Source organism: Pygoscelis adeliae, unplaced genomic scaffold, assembly GCF_000699105.1.
Source record: "Pygoscelis adeliae isolate BGI_AS28 unplaced genomic scaffold, ASM69910v1 Scaffold1, whole genome shotgun sequence".
Taxonomy (NCBI): Eukaryota; Metazoa; Chordata; class Aves; order Sphenisciformes; family Spheniscidae; genus Pygoscelis; species Pygoscelis adeliae.
In genome coordinates this window covers 3,454,556-3,471,524 of record NW_008824051.1, presented here as the reverse complement: position 1 = coordinate 3,471,524, position 16,969 = coordinate 3,454,556, and the positions used below count along the sequence as shown (strand labels likewise).

The window sequence follows — 16,969 nt, the reverse complement described above, 5'->3', positions numbered from 1 at the left end:
TATTTTTAGCTCACTTAAGGGAGTATATGCTAATGGAGATCATCTTATGTTCTAGGAGTTTACTGAGGGTTTGGTTCCCGGCCCCCCTCCTCACTTTCTTCTCTGTCATTTCTGGTAATCCTCTGTTCTGTTTAGGGTGGGATTTCCAAAAATGATTAAGAGACTTCAATAGCATAAGCTCTCATGCTCCAGAGTTTAGAGGATTTGGAAAATTTCTGTCCTAGGTGTCTTGGTTCTTTGCATGTGAAATGGGTATAGTAATAGACTATCCCATCAGGGTGGTGAGAGAAGGAATGAATTCGGTATTGTGTGATCAGTGACACTGTTGAGATTAGGTCTGAAGTTTTACATTACTGTGTAATCTACATATAGAGGTTACTACCGTGGATATGTTTATTTTTATATTACATATATAGTAGATTGACGGATCAAAAATAAACATTATGATGGAATATCATAAGATGCTGTTCACTGGTTTAGCAGAAAGGGATAGTTTAGCTATAAGGCTGTCACCAAGGCTAGGCAAAAATTTGCACATGGGATTCCTTAAACATGAGATGACGTGATCACAAGTGTTCTTTAAACCTAAGAACAACATCGTGCCTTAATGGAAAACACAGATTAAGAAGCTAAGCATGTTTGATTTTGGTGTTAATGCTGTAATAGCTAGTTGCTTTGAGATTGTTGTAACATGCTACCTGTGGTTATGAGTAATAATTGTTATTTAAAATATTACAAAACTATTTATGAGTACTAAGCTTGTGTACACTAATTTAGAGATTGATGCTTGCTACGTGAGGGTAGCGCTTGTGTAAATTTGCACATAGATACAAAGCAACAGACCTGAAGATTTCTTGGAGAAAAGTGTCATTTTTCTAATACTCCTATACTGCAAAGTGGGAGGTGCCAGACAATAGGTGTCAGTACTGGTTCAGCTATGCACAACTTCACTGCAAATGTGGTTAACACCAGCTGCCTTAATCTACAAGTTTGCTGTGAACTATACTTTCAGCAAACTGAATGCCTGTAAAGAAGTGCTGATACAATATTTGACACTTGTTATAAAATAGCTTTTCTAGGGGATAGGCTGGGCAATAGAATACAAGTCAGAAGATAAAAGCTGGTAAAAATAATGTATGTATTGTATTCACTCTGACATATTTCCAAAATACTGGAGGAAAGCCTGTTTCTGAAAATGGTGATTTAATTAGGTTTTGTTGTTTTGTGAATTGTTCAGAGAGGTTCCTGGGAGGGACACTGATGTAGTGCTTTCCCAGGGATTTTAAGAAAATTAAAAAACCTAACTGAAACTAATAAGCCTGGTATGCTGAAGAAGGAAAGCAAAGTTACAAAAATCAGAATGGAGCCGGCAGGATTAACTACAGTGCTAGGAAACTTCCATGAGACTTTGGAATCCTGCTGTTTTGTGGAGGAATTTTAAACTGGAACTAGGGATTTAGATATTTTGTTCATGAAACCAATGCATGTCGTATCTAGGGGTCTGTGGACAGTTCTGCGACAACTTTGGAAGAAAAAACAGGAAGACGTAAACAATGCGAAATGTACGGTTGTGTAATGGAGAAACCAGAAGAAACCACCACCAAGGAAATGGAAGACAAAAAATTCTTCAAAGAATTGCTTTCTTTTGTGTTTCATTAGCAACGTACACCTAAGATCCAGGATGTGAGGATTAAGCCAAAAAAGGTAAGTCCAAAAGCTTTAAGAGCCCAGTGAAAACATTACAGTCTTAGCTCAGCACCTCTTTTGAGGTGCTGGATCAGTTTCAGTTCACCAGAATGGCTTTTATCTGGACAAATACATATCTGTTTAAATTATGTCCTCACAGGTGGAGGACACTGTAGCTTTAAAACTCTAAGGGAAAATACTGAAATAGTCCTGCAGTCAGTCTACTAGCTGATGTGCATGTATCGAGGAGCTTTTAAATAAGCAGGTGCTCTCATGACAGACCTCTGCATGGTGAATGCCAGGTGCACGGCTATGCACAGAGCAGGGAAAACGGCTTTTTCTTGTCAATATTCGGTGAGAGATAGTTGGGAGAACGCCCCCCCCTCCCCTGGAGTTTGCGTTGTATTGCAAAATACAGTGAATTCCTGCCAGCCGTTGCAGTGGCACACTCTGAGTGCCCCAAACCTGGCAGTATAATCTAAAGGGAATGCAGTTGAATTGTGATCTATTGCTATATAACAGGGGGCGGGTCACTCTGCTTGTTCCAGCTCCTTTTCTGTCATTACTGCTGCAGAAGCACCAACCAAATGCAGCTGGCACGCCTCTTCGTTGGCTCTTATATAATATGGGGTTTCACAGGGCACTGATGTAGAAATCAAGTCAAACATTCTTGAGGCAGACTCGTATTACTTGTCGTATCGCTGGTGCTCACTTTGCTGTGGGGTGTAGGGCTGCTTTCAGAAGGGTGATCTGTGGCCCTGTTTGAGTGAATTTTGGCAGGTGTGCAGGATGGCTCCAAACGAGACAGGGGATGAACTTGTTTTCTTTGTGAATGGTAAAAAGGTAAGGAAGATTCCAGCTTTCTGTCCAGCTTGCTCCTGGATTGTGGCTTGATTACTTACTCTTCTAGTCATCTTTTTCTTCCTCTGAAGTTTTCTAATACCAGCACAATTGCCATGACTTTTAAATATTAAATTGTGAAGACTATTTATTGCTTTGCTAAATGGCTTTTTCTCTTCTTTGAATAATTCACAAGGTAAAGTCAGAGTAGCACAACTATATAATGTTTACATTTTAGATTTGTTGGCAATAATTTACTGCAATTCTGAGGTACCTACTTTTAAATAAATGTGCGCTGACTTAATACAGGCATTTCTACTAGAAATAATTTCAGTAATTACAACAGATCTGGAAATGTAACTCAAATGTAAGCATCCATATATAATTCATACGTTCAGTAAGTAATTCTGACATTTGATTTTTAAAAGGGATTTAAGTAAAAAGTTCATTCTGTTTCCATTTAAGAAGCTAGAAAACTCTTTAAAATCAAAGCCCATTAACTGATACTATTTCCTAGATCAACTGCTGACAATTACCTGAGAAGTGACTGTGTCTCACAGGAGGGTGGGCTGGTCCTTGCACACGCTGGGCAACTTTGAACAGTTTGTCCCAGAGCCCCCTTTCTCAGTTTGGACTTCCCCTGGCTAGCATTGCAGCCTTGACTCTTCAAAAGCTTAAACAAGTCAAGGCTGCCTCTTTTTTTGAACTGTGAGTACCAAGTTAGTTCTGTTTGAGCTCAGCTCAGTGCTAATCTTGCCCCGCCACCTTCCCCTTGCCTAGATACTTGGGCAGGGAAACTTGTGCCAAAGCAGCTTCCAGCTGGGAAACTTGGGGAGGGGAGAGGGTTGCATATCCACTGTGTACTGGGGAGCTGAGAGTTTGCGGACCTTCCCTGTGCACTGCTTAGGGGTAAATCACACGCAGCACTAAGTTTGGGCTAGAGAATTAATTTTTTAATCCCTTGAGGGATCGCACAATGTTCTTAGTTGGTTAAAAAGCTCTGTGCCCTGCCCTACAGACTGGCATAGGATTAATATCAGTTTTGCTTTTGTTGATCTTTTGTGCTAATTTAATCAAGTATAAATGTGGATAAGATTGTTGCTGCAATTATGGTGTTTTAGTTATGAATTTGGATCCCAAACTGGATTGGAATTTGCACTTTCCAAGGTACTAGAGCATTTGATATCAAAGTTTTGTTTTATCTAAGTAGTGATAGTTAGGTGAAGAATGAAGTTTATCTAGTATGGGTTATAAGTTAGTCAAAGAGCTCTTGAATGTAATACTGATACAGAACCCAGCCCTGGTTCTGAGGTTTTATAAAGAAGGATGACAACTGAAGTTTTGCTCGCACAGATCAGTAATGGTTCATATGTCAACGTTAATTGACATATCAGCCATTCATTGTTTCTAGAAGGATGTGAAAACTTGAAGCTCCAAGTTAATCATGACTAGCTAATTGAGTCTGGTAGTCGAGATTGTGAAGCAGTGGCACAGGATGATCTGTGAATTTCATCTGATGAATTTTCTGCTGTGATGGGCCCAGGTGGTATACCATTAACTTGTTGTTGTCTTGCTCTATGAAGGTTTTAGAGACTTCAGACCCCTCCTCTGTGAACCCCAATTTTTAGAGGGTGAACTGGGAGCTTTTTGAGTCTTGCAGTAGAAGGTTGCCACAAACATGTTGGGCAATCCAGACCCTGATACAGGCCAAGTGTATTGTCTTGTTTTCTTTTTCTGGTCTGGTCTAATGAAAGAGAATTGTAGTACTGGTGCCAGACCAGCTAAGGTTCAAAACCAATATGCTACTCATGGTAGGTATGAAGAGTTTATAAACAAATTCCTATATACATTTGCAGCTGGTGCTTCAGTGTTAGTTGGTGCTCAGGTATTACAGGAGCACTGCTCTGTGTAAATTGGTAGAAAAGCCCTTCTTCCTGGAAGAGACTCTTGGCTAACATGCAAAAGTGTGTATTAGTCAAAGTAAAAGAGAAGAGACTGAGCTGCACAGAACTGGTTCTGTGGGACTCCCTTTTATGCACGTGGAGTGAGGCAGAGAAGGGGAGAAAGAGCAGCCTAGACCCTGAAGGCTAGCAGCAGAAGACAACCGGTTCCATTTTGTATCTGCTGTCTGTTCTTGCTATGTCCTGGAGCTAACGAACATGCTGTGAATGGCGTTGCCCTTGGTGCATTTCAGCAGTTTTTATGGAACTGTAGTTCCTGTTTACAAAAGCTGCATAGAGTCATAGAATAGTTTGGGTTGGAAGGGACATCTCGGGGCTGACCTTGTGCATGCGTAAAGAGGTTTATCACAGTGTGATCTTGGCAGTTATTGGCTAAAAAAAAAAACCCACCAGGGAACCATTAATACTACCAGTGGTATCAACTCATTCCATGTGTCAAGGCTGTCTCAGCATCCTTCCTTGCTGGCTCATGCAACCGGCAGTGCTAGCAAAGGAGTAGGTTCCACTTGATCAGAGAGGAGAGGGCTTCCTGGCTTGTGCTCTACCCAGAGCCTCACTTTTGTTTTTTCTTCCCTTTTTGGGTGTGCTGCCAAAGTGGCTTGAGTTACACCCCCACCAAATGCAGGTTTAAGAGAGAGAGTTGGACTCATGGGGTAATCCGATCTGGGGCAACAAATGTGGAGTTTGTTGGGACATTTCTGCACATGAGAGGTTATGTGATGGAAAGGGTGTTGGGAAGTGCCTCGGCAATGCTGATGAAACAGCAGGTAGCAAGTTAGATATGGCTCCATCCATCTGGAGTCCTGACTAAATATTCCAGTTAATTCGCTGCAAAGAATGTGGAAGGGTAGCATGGCCAGTGGGAAAGGTTACTGCTGTGTGAATTCGTGACAGCTTGACATTGTTAATGGGCTGCTGATATTCTGTCATAGCACAAAACTGCATGATAAGAGGTGGTTGATAAGATAGGGACTTTCATGGCAGCAAATCTCTTGCATTAGCCCAGTCTGCAATGTTGTCAAGAAAAAGTCTCCTCAGAACAGCTGAGCATATTTCACATTCAGGATTGTTTATTTTAAGCACCTGTTTACTTCACTGGGCATAAAGCTTGGCACACAACTAACACAAAGTTATCTTGATAGTCTGCCTAGACTAGAATGGAAAACAACACATGCAATTTAAAGCTAATAGTGGCAATTTTGTTTTCCTCAGCTGACAAGTCTGTCTCATGCATATGTAGCAAGTAATTTTAGTTCAAACACGTGGAATCAATATTTCTATTTCTGTCCTGAATGTTAAGAGGGGTTCTATGCTGGAAGCCACATTAGACCTCTTCCAAAGCCTGTGGATGTTTGATTGCAGATGGGACCAGCCAAAATACAGGATTTCTTTGAGCTTTGGGACGCTCTGGGTCCTACATAACAGTAAACTAAAGTTTTCAGTGTGCTGGTTTAAAGCAGAACAAAATGTTCTCACGACCAATAACAGATTTACATTGTGTGGTTATATTCGGTTTGTTCATCTGTGTTCTAATCCTTTTCCCTGGTAAATGAATTTGAAGTCTCTCATTGACTTCGGGAATACACATTCACAGATTTTTAAGGTCCTAGGGGACCTTTACAGTTGACTAGTCTGGCTTGCTGCATGGCAGTCTGGTTAAAACCTTTTGCCTTCTCTTCTTGCAACTAATTGAGTGTCTAGGGGGGACTAGTGATTGTGAATGGGAACTTGTCATTCAGAAAAGCATCTCTTTCTCATTTAAAGACCCTAGCTGATGGAAAGCTTAGCATGTTGTTTGGTAAACTAGGAAAGTTTCTGTTTTCTTTTCCTTTTTGTTCTTCTATTTACCTTGCTCAACTACTGTTCTTTTAAATTGAAAAATCCTTTCTTTAATTTTCTGGGAATACTAATTTAAATATGATGCTTTATGTTGTAAAGGCAAAGTTATCTGAGTTAGTGAAAGGCAGGTAGCAAAGACAGCAAACAAAATATTTATTGAGATCCAAGTTTTGTACATGAAATCATGGGGAAGTGAGCTCAACACCTCTCTGGACCAGCCCATGCACTTTAAGAGTGTAGAGTACTGCTTAGGAACTTGTTCTGTGTAGTACTTAAAGCTTGAAGAACTGTAGGGCCAGGCTGGGCTCCCTGCTGAGGTGATCTGAGTATTTAAGATTCCTAGAATCAGTAGACAAATAGATGTGTAGTACAAACACAGCAGTACAGAGCAAATTTGTTGGGAGTCATTTGACTGTCAGTATCCCCCTAATATTTCCTGCAAGGTTTCTTTCTGCATTTGATTAATATTTAAGCTACCACATGCAGTAAAATCTGTCAAAATGTAGCCATCAATCTGATGTATCTGACAATATGACATTTGGTTTAAAAAAACCTAAAAACCAGTAACTGAGCAAAAAAGTAATATTTCTTTAGTTGCAATATCTAAGTAGGTTGATCCTACTCCCACTGAAGGCAATGGATATAATTCAGTTTCCTTCTGTACAAGGACACTGGGGGAGGTGAGCAAGAATTGTTTTGATGGGTAAGATATTGAGCTGTGAATCATATTGTTTTGGGCATCAGACAAGAGAAGATGTTATCCCCACCCACAGGGTTTTAAAATATTTTAAGAACAAATCACAGCAGGTGATTGTAACAAACCACTGGAGGAATGATATGTTGGAGGACAAAACCAGCATCAATGACAATGAATAAACGGCAGGAACAGTAAAGAGTTCTTACTCTGTAGCCAGCAAGAGAGACTCATGAACAAGCATCCCCTCACCAGGAATCTGAGTACAAAGAACTGACTCCTTGCTCTCTGACGTGTGAGACTTGGCTTAATCCAGCATTGTCCTCCAAACTCTTACCCCTTATCTCCCTCTGATCCCAAGTCTCTGCCAGCATTGCAGATATACAGCTACAGTGGAGTAGTTTGAAGTGACTGAAGTAGGAATCCTGGGCTATTGGTTTGAACAGGATGAGTGTGGGTTATTCAGGACATGTTCTACCGCATAGTGGGAGCCGCTTTCTGATAAAGTTGAGCAAAGGTTTGACTTTGGGACTTAACACATGCTTAAGTACTTCACTAAAAGTGTGTGGAGCCGAGTGGCTAAATGCTTTGATGAAGGAAGGCTTGGCCTGTGTTTTATTTCTTGCTTCCTGAAAAGAAGCCATTGGGCCAAACTTTTAATTGCTTGCTTTGAGTACATAATGGAGTGCTTCTTGGATTCTTTCAGGAAAACTTCCTGAGATATTTTTTTTGACCTAAGCATAGAATAATCTCAATAGTCTTTAACCATCTGAAAAACTATTCTGTAGCTCTTTCTCTGTGCCTGGCTATCTTGGAAGCTGCTTTGGAAAGGTTTGCAATGGCCATTGGCATAGCCCTGAGGAAGAAACTCAGCTTGACAGTGAGGGTATAAGTTGCTGGGGAAGGCTCTTTGCCTGTGAAATGGCTGTGAAAGGCCGTTTGTCCATGGGACGCTCATAGTCACAGGCATTCTTGGAATTACCTGCTCGTGTCTGTCTGTTTACCAAACTACTGCAGAGGGATGTATGTGCCTACTCTGAATCAACTGGTCATGAGAGCGCCACTGTATGCTCTTACTTGTTTCTATGCATCCAGAAGGTGAGGGAACAGGAGCGCTCTGCTCTGAATAGCAGCAATGAGTGCTGCATGGTTTACAGTAAGACATCCCCAAGCTAGAAGAATGAACCCTGTTTCCCTGTAGATTATCCCCAGTGCAGGAATGAGATGTGCAAAAAATGACCAGTTGTGTTTTGTAGCAGCAATTTTACTGGATAGTTCTAAAAACATGGACTCAAATAGGAAGTATTGGCTCTTTAGAATAACACTGTCACATGTCAAAGGCATAAAATTGAAGCAGTACAGAGGTTGTGAAGGTTTCTTATCAGTAAGAAAAAAGTCTTACACAAATGACCTCTGTTTCAATTTGCCCTTCAAACCGGGAGCGTTTAATTTAAATAAACTGTAACCATTGTACTTAGGACTTGCAGAATGTAAGAGCCAAGAACACATGATTACATTCTGGCACTCAGCGAATTTGGAAAAGTTTCCTGACACTCTATTAATAACAGAAAAAGGGGAAGACAAGCTCTGCGGCCATGTGGAGCCAAGGGTAGAACTTTGGTTTCTGACCATCGGGCAGAGGTTGAAGTAAAATCTAATTTTATGTCTAATAGATAACTGCTAATAGTGTTGTTCACAAATAGGATGGAGCTGACTCAAAACGTGCAGAGAAAATTTCTCCTTGGTTGGAATTTCACATTCACATATATAGGATGGCTACTAATGTAACACTGATTGATTTAATGTTAGCAGGGAAGAAAGAGAAACTACAAGATGATTAGTACTTGCTCTCTGTCCTGCAGCAACTGTATTGGTCATGTTAGGGTTTCCTCTGGTTTTTTTCCTCTGCAAAGTCTATTACTGATGCTGTTTCTGTCATTCTGTTTATCTGCTCATTTTCTGTCTCTTCTAATAGTAAGAAGGAGAAGGGACAGAGGTCAGTTATGCATCATCAATAAAGATGAGATGCAATTTCGGGAGATGTTAGGAATTCAAAACTCAAGTACAAAACACAGTTCTTTCTCTCTCAGCTTGCTACTAATTCTGTTTGCCATTTTTGATGAAGGGTTTTTTAAGGTTTGCCTCAGCGTGCCATGGCTGAAAAACTCTGATGTATGTAATGCATATACTTCTCTCTGTCACCATAAAGTCAAGGAAACATTGTGTCTGGATATGTGAGCAACGTTGCTGAACCTAGTAAGGGGAGTTAATCAGTGGTTCTGCTCCCTCGTTTGGAAGAGAAGTTGCAGAAAGACCAAACTTTTTCCTTCCAATTAATGTATCTGCATTGTAAAGCATTCTGTGTGTAACAGTACCTTTCCCTTCTTGCAGGTGGTGGAAAAAGATGTGGACCCAGAAACAACTCTGCTAACCTATCTACGAAGAAAATGTATCCAGTGTCAGAAGAAACTGCAGAAGGCTTTAAATGCCTACACTATTTCATAATTGTTTACTGTTCTGCCTGTCACTTGAGTGCTAGGCAGAGCTTGTGCACAGAGTATAGGAGGGAGTGCTGTGCGTGGTCTGCTAATTCTTGCTGGCAAAGATTACAGCTGGTATTCCAAGCTTAAACAATAGCAAATTTTAAATAATATACTTTAAACAAACTTTAAATAATTTATTAATACTTTAAAGGGAAAACTCACAGAATTGCTAGGAATTGAAAGCAATATTGAGATGACAATAAAATTGAAGGAAATTTAGGTTTGTTCCACACAAATTGTAAAGGATTTTCTGGCCAAAATATTACAGTCACTTGAGCTGCTTGCTGTATCATCCAATAATTTGGATAGTTAATATCCAATAACTTAATTATCCTTTGGCCTATCAGATGACCCAGGGATGCAAACTCAGAGGCAGGGGTTCTCACCATGTACTGCGGGCATGTTTACATGAGCGGATGCAAGCAGTCATGTTTCACTCCTGTTTGCAACTGGTCAACACATGAGTCAGATGAGCTTCAGCAGCTGGGCAGCTATTACTGTGATGATCAGGCTGGCTCTACTAGGTCTGGTTCAGTAGGTAGAGTCATTCCATGTTTTCTGAGTTTTTGTCTGACCAGCTGGGTGTGTATATATGCCAAACTGTTCACATCTGTGTTGGTGTATTCCTTAAAAAGAATCATGCAAACTTATTTCACAATGCTGCCATGTTTTATTTGTCTGGGATCTGAAAGGAGTACGGGGATATAAATCACACTCCTCCCTGGGGTTTCCAGTAGAACTATCAAGAGCCCTATTTTGTTTGAGTGTACCGTGGGTAGATAAAGTTCAAGAGGAAAAATAAGTGGCATGACTCTTGTGCCTGTGTGCACTTCTTACCACTAGACCTTTTATGTCTAAGCTTGTTAATATCTAATGCAAATAGCTTTGTAAAGAGATGATCGGAGCTCTTCAAAACCTTCTGATCTTCTACATGAACATTCTGGTGAACTTATTTTGTAGATGACTGGTTAGGGTCAGACAAATACTTTGAGAAACGTGTTTCATTGAGGCAGATTAGCACTGTTGTCAAGAGAAACATTGGATGGCATAGGAAAGCTATATTTTTGCTGAAGCAGACGCATGATTGTATGAAAAGTAGACGTGGTGCTTAGGGACATGGTTTAGTGGTGGACTTGGCAGTGTTAGGTTTACAGTTGGACTCGATCTCTTCCAACCTCAATGATTCTATGATTTCTATCATTCTATGAAAAGTCAGTTCCAGAAACTTTGCAGCGAAGGCAAAGATGATTTGAGTTCCCTATATCATGATGCCTGTTGCTTTTCCACAGGCCTAGGCTGATTATCTCAGCACAGGCATGTGTCCATTGCCAATGAAAGCAGCTGTTCTTTTCTCACCAAAAGTCTCTCAGCATTGGCCAATCCTCTTCACAATAAATAACAGCATCTAATTACCTTCTAATGAGTGAAGGAACCCAAAGCAGAAGTGACCCAAGGAATTGTCTCCTGAAACCCCTTTGCGGAACATTTGATGTAATGCTTGGTTGTAAAGTACAGCCATGCGCTCTGCAGCCTGTGGAGGAATCTTCTTAGGCCAGTCCATACACCTTGTGAGTTCCCAAGTGTCTGTGCAGTGGTTCTGTGCATCTCTGCTCGTTCTGGCTCTCAGTGTCTCCCTCCTGTGATTTTATGGGAACCAAGCTACTGGGGAGTGTGCTTGGCTGGTTCTGTCCCTAGCAATGGGAAAGTAATCAAAAATGGGGCCAAGAGAGAAGCTAGGGTGGCCAGACCGTGACTCTTGAGATGCAGGTAGTTTGTGAGCAGTTCAAGTGCAGCTCCCATGCCAGTGCTCAACTGTGTGACTTGTAGCACTGCGTGACTGCCCTGCCTGCGTGCCTTCTAGGTGGTAGGAATCACCAGGTGTAGGAAGAAGTCAACCACCACTGGCGAGAGGTGCTGAAAGAGATGTCACCATGTGTCTCAGGGATGTGGCTGCATGCCCGAACAGCTGCTGCTCAGCAATTACTGAGCGCTTTGTCTCCCATATGTCATTTCCTTTTCTGAGTCTAATGGAAGGTGGGAACTGTTGGAGTTCAGAAATTTATTGTTTATTCTAAGAGTCTACTGAAACATGGACTGCCTCCTTATTAGGGCTTTGGGTGTTGATCTCAAAGCTCACATGCCAGCATTTGAAACTTTGCTTATGTTAAATTAAGTTAAGCAGAAGAAACGAGTGCTTGGTTTCCAGCAAGAACTTGTTGCTAGGCCTTGATTGATAACTGTTTGAGCAGGCTTCTGCCAATACTGTTTGTGTTTTCCTTGATTCCTGTTCTCTCAGTGGGCCTATGTGGTACCAAACTAGGCTGTGGAGAAGGTGGATGTGGTGCTTGCACTGTTATGATATCCAAGTATGATCCCTTTCGGAAGAAAATCCTGTATCCTTTGCAGTCTGAACTCTTCAGCAGAGAAATGAAATGGAGACAGATCCAGGTTCTTGACATTCCAGACGTGGTACTATTTAAAAAAAAAGTTATGTAATATATGTTTCTGCCAAAACATAATTTTTCACTTTCAGAACATAAACTCAGAAGGCTAAGACAAGAAGGTGTTTTTTCCTACAGCATTGCACAGTGCTGATAGGGAACTATTTCATTGTGCCCTGAAATATCTGCACTGACTCTAGCATGCAGGCTATCTGCCTTTTCCCAATTCAGAAAACCTTTGTGTTCCTTTCTTGCAATGTAATTTTTTGCTGTGATGATCCGAATGATGATTACTGTGATAAAATCTTTATTGCTATTGTATTACTACAATAATCTGGTTTCTGTATGCTGGCAGATATTAACTTTTCCTCTACTTCTATTGTAACCTTCAGAATGACTCTTATTTCCTGAGACATAAACTTTCCTCCTGTTCTCTAATTAATTGAAGAGTGAAGCAATGGAATCAAACAAAAAGGGGAATGGAGAGAGAGAATGAGGCAGAGGCCTCAGTTTATTTTTACTGTGGGGAATGGAAAGCACTGAAGTCTTGAATATATTTGGAATAATGCTTGGAGATACTTTAACTTGGGATCATCTAATTTAGTGGTTCTGCTTAGGAATGTGGCCTTGAATAGGGTATCTTTAGGGTCACTATTCTGTCTTGATAGAAATGAAATAAAGTAGCTAGTTCCTTTAAGAATTTTGGCAAAGGTATTCTATTTTACCTTCAGCCTGGACTTTTTTTCCCCATGTGACCATCTAGAAAAGGTTTCCCAGGTAAAAGGCCAAGAGCTCTTTGTAACTTTGCGAGTGGGCCAGGCTAGCTCTATAACATCTTGGTATTTGTAGTCTGCCCCTATAAATTACTTACATGTGTTCTGTAGCTTAACATGCAACGAGGATGTTTAAAGTTATTTCTAGGTCAAATCCTATGGTGCATACTCAGTTTAAACTTAAAGGGAAGTTGATGAGAACTTTGGCTGAGTAGGTGCTGTAGGATTTGGCTTGTAACTAATACCTGTATCGCATCTGTTGAAGTTCCACTGTGTCCACTGCTACAGTTTGAGTACTCTTCAGTCCACCTGTTCCCTTTTTCCTTTTTGAGCAGCACTGTCAAATGAAATGACCTTAATTTATTATTTTAGCCACCACACTGCCAATGCTTGCCTCTTCCCTGTCTGTGCCCTGCATCATGTAGCTGTAACTACTGTTGAAGGCATAGGAAACACAAAATCCAGGCTGCACCCAGCCCAGGTAAGCTATTAATACTGGTAACTTTAAAACCCTCTATCCATGTTTTCTTCTTCTGTTAATTAATCCTGTTCCAGGGTGTTGGGACCTCCATCCTAATGTTAAAGCGGGGAGTTTGACTTTCCACATGAGTAGTCTTTACTTGCAGGAATGACTAAGTGACAGAATCAAACTCCCGGGTGAATGCTGCAGCTCTGTTGTGCCCTAACAAGTTAACTGATGCTGTCCTGGCTGAATTGCGAATGCTTTTGTTCTAGGGCTACGTGGCTGTACTTGGTCCACATCCAAATCCCAGGAACTGGGAAGACTGATGTTGTGGTGAAAACCCATATAGTGACTTGGAGCCAGGAAATCTGAGTTAGGTTTTGGCTCTCCTATGGCCTTCCATGAATGACCTTGGTTTCTCGTCCTGCATAGTTAGGAACCTTCCCTGCAGTGGTGCAGTAAGGTTTGGTTCAGCAATGTTTCTGGAGTCCCAAAATATTCTTGGTGGGGAGGAGTGACAGGAATGTGAAGCCTTGCTCTTCTAGCAAGGTGTTACGTACTTTTTATGGAGGCAGTCTTACCTCAGCTTTGTCAGAGATACTGCTTCTTTAAGGGAAACGATGATTCATCTCAGTTTTGTACAGTGGATAGGACTTGTGCCAATATCTATCTGAGACAGTAAACAACAAAGTGAAAAATGTTAGACGCATGAATGGATGGCAGCTAGCCTGACCTTTGTTTGCTTGTCTTCTTTTCCCTGCCTCCTCTGAAGATTCTAACAGCTAAGCTTTGAAATTCAAACTCAGGTCTATACAGGTAGCCCCAACCTTTCTAGCATGGTAAATCTGAAGAACTCCTGATCTCATTGGAGGCTTCTAGTTGCCTTCAGTTACATTGGGAGTTCAAAGCCTAGTTGCAAACTTTTCAGAATGTTCTCTTCTTTGAAGTCTGCTTCACAGATTAATTGACCATCTCATCAGAGAACATCTGATGATAGTTTTAGCTCCTCTGGTGAGATATTGTTTTGGTTTTTTTTAAGATGTTAAAAACAAGTACAACAATGAACTCACCTTGATATTATTAACTGATGGTTGTTGTTACTTTTTCTCAGGAGAGAATAGCAAAAAGTCATGGGTCCCAGTGTGGCTTTTGCACTCCAGGCATTGTCATGTCCATGTATACATTGCTTCGGAACAAACCCGAGCCCAAAATGGAGGACATAGAAGATGCTTTCCAAGGTAATACTTATAGCCCTGCAGAAATGCAACCTGTTCTGCTTTCATTACATCTGCTTCATCAAATGGGATGGAGGTGCACTTTTGTTTAATGTATTTCATTAAAGATAGCCGATTGTTATGAGGTTAAGAACTAGCTTTTCCACTGGGAGACTGGCCAGGTGCTTTGAAGTGGACAAAAAAGGCCTGTGGAAAATCTCACAGAAGCTCATTGTTTGTCCTGAAGCTGGGGCAAGTGGCCTCAGTCTTGGATTAGGACCCCACTAAGCTTAACGCAGAACAAAAGGTGGCCTGTCCCTGGGGGGCTTATAAGAGCCTCCACATCTCCTTGTTTTGTCACCAGAGCCTGCAGAGGTGACGGAGAGCATCTGGGCCAGCCAACCTCAAGTAAAGGACCAAGACAGCAATATACATGATGGAGTGGGGCAGAATCCAATTGTGTAAATCATCTGAGAGGCTGCTGTTATTGCTGAGGTTAGAGTTGTTACCATGCTTCTGGCAGTGACCCGAGAAGAAATCAGATGCAGGAGAAAGCAACCTCTTTGTAATTCAGGAGACTGGATAGTTGGTATACTGATTAGACTCACACAATTGAGGTAAATGAATACTGAATAAGGCAGATTGAATTTTTTCGAAATTAATTTCAATTTAAAATTTTAACAAAAAGGGATGGTAGGATTGTTGCAAGATTACTAATGAAATTGTCCTCCTCCCATTTTTTCATTAGCTTTATCTAGATTTGACAAGTTTTTGTGAGAAACAATAAAATGTTCTAAAAGAGGATAAGTTCTCAGCCAAATGACACTGAATCTTTATCTTTTTGCTCTGGCAATGCAGGGAACTTGTGTCGGTGTACAGGGTACAGACCTATTCTGGAAGGATACAGGACATTTGCTAAAGTAAGTGGCTTCAGATAATGTTTAAAAAAATCTGGAAGGCTGGCTGTCTTTCTCTCTGTTACTAAAATACACCATGAGCTGAAATGGGGAGGAAGGAAATATACATGCTACAACAACCCAGCTCCAACTCTTGACCCCTTTGTATGTGCTTCATGCATTAATAATGCAGGAAGACCAACTTCTTTACTCCAGTTGCTGGAAGTGGAGCACTTTAATAATATCTGCCTGATGGTCACTTTTTGGATCACAAGTAATCAGAATCTGTAATTCTTTTCTGTAAGTCTCTGAAAAACTCAGTGTCTCTACAAGATACAGCTTGCAGATGATCCCTGATGTGGAAAAAGTGTGAAGGTGTGGTGCACGAATAGGGACATACTGTGGGGGAGTCTGAGAAAGTTACTTTCTTGAAAGGTCAGCTGCAGAGCTGAAATAGCTCTGGAAAGTAGTTGAAGTCACTGCTGTATAGCTCTTGCCCAGAACTCATCTGCTGTTTTGGGTGAGGTACAAAGCTTTGCCATAAGTTTTCTCTAGTCCCTTTTTTCCTGAAAGACTGCTGGAGGCTGTGAAGAAAAGTAGATCATTAGGTACTTCAGTGATTACTAGCCACTTATGGGGCTACACTGGTATTAAATATCAAAAGTAAAGAATTTAGAATGCTGCCCGTTAATTTCGTTTTATTATCCAGAATTACGATCAACAAAAGAGAATATAAGCAGGAGTGAGATCCATTACAAATGTTTGATAAACCCAGTCAATATAGTCTACTTGGATTTCCAACAGGCTTTCAACAGTGTCTCACCAAAGGCTTTTAAAGACAATAAGCAGCCATGGGGTAAGAGGGAAGATCTCTGTATGGATGAAAGATTGGTTAAAAGGCAGGAAATGGCAGGTAGGAGAAAATGGTGTATTTTTGCAATGGAGGGAGGTCACTGGTGGAGTTCTGCTGGGACCTGTGGTGGGAGCAAGGCTGTTCAAGATATCCCTAAATGAGGTGGAAAAGAGAGTGAGCGGTGATGTGAGAAAGTAAGTTAACTGATACCAAGTTAGTCTGCGTAGTGAAGACAGGAGCAGACTTTGAGGAATTTCAGAAGGGCTTTATGAACCTGAGGGACTGGAGAATAGAATGGGATACAAAATTCAGGGCAAATAAATGCAAAGCAATTTACAGAGTGAAAGGCAGTCCTCATTTCACATATAAAATGATAGGCTGTGAGCAGACACAAGATCATCTTCCTGTTACCATGCAGGAAGATGATCTTGGAGGTGTGGTAGACAGTTCCACAGAAGCACCAGCTCAATGCTTGCTGGCCATCAAAACAACACTTCAAAGGGTAGAGAACAAAACAGAAAACACTGCCATGCCACTGTCTGCATCATGGCTCTTCCTACACTTGACTACTGTGCAGTTCTGGTCCTCTCATCTCTAACAGGGTATAGCAGAATAGGAAAAGATTCAGAGAAATGAAATAAGGATCACATCTGTGGTAATCTGGCTTCCATACAAGGAAGCACTGAGTAGGCTGGGATGCTTCAGCCTGGAAAAAAGATGTCAGGGAGGGGAAGGGGCTCTACGTAGCCCATATAGTGGTTTGTGT

At 41.1% G+C, this 16,969-nt stretch overlaps 1 protein-coding gene across 1 annotated transcript in view; it reads left to right on the top strand.

Annotated features, from left to right (window-relative positions):
• The first annotated feature begins 2,340 nt into the window (after positions 1-2,340).
• Positions 2,341-16,969, top strand: part of XDH (xanthine dehydrogenase) — a 54,411-nt gene continuing 39,782 nt past the window's right edge. Inside the window, exons 1-6 of the mRNA XM_009333631.1 lie at positions 2,341-2,529; positions 9,412-9,469; positions 11,860-11,956; positions 13,150-13,258; positions 14,352-14,478; positions 15,313-15,374. Coding sequence (XP_009331906.1) covers positions 2,476-2,529; positions 9,412-9,469; positions 11,860-11,956; positions 13,150-13,258; positions 14,352-14,478; positions 15,313-15,374 — 507 coding nt within the window. The 5' untranslated portion in view covers positions 2,341-2,475. The remainder of the gene's footprint in view (positions 2,530-9,411; positions 9,470-11,859; positions 11,957-13,149; positions 13,259-14,351; positions 14,479-15,312; positions 15,375-16,969) is intronic.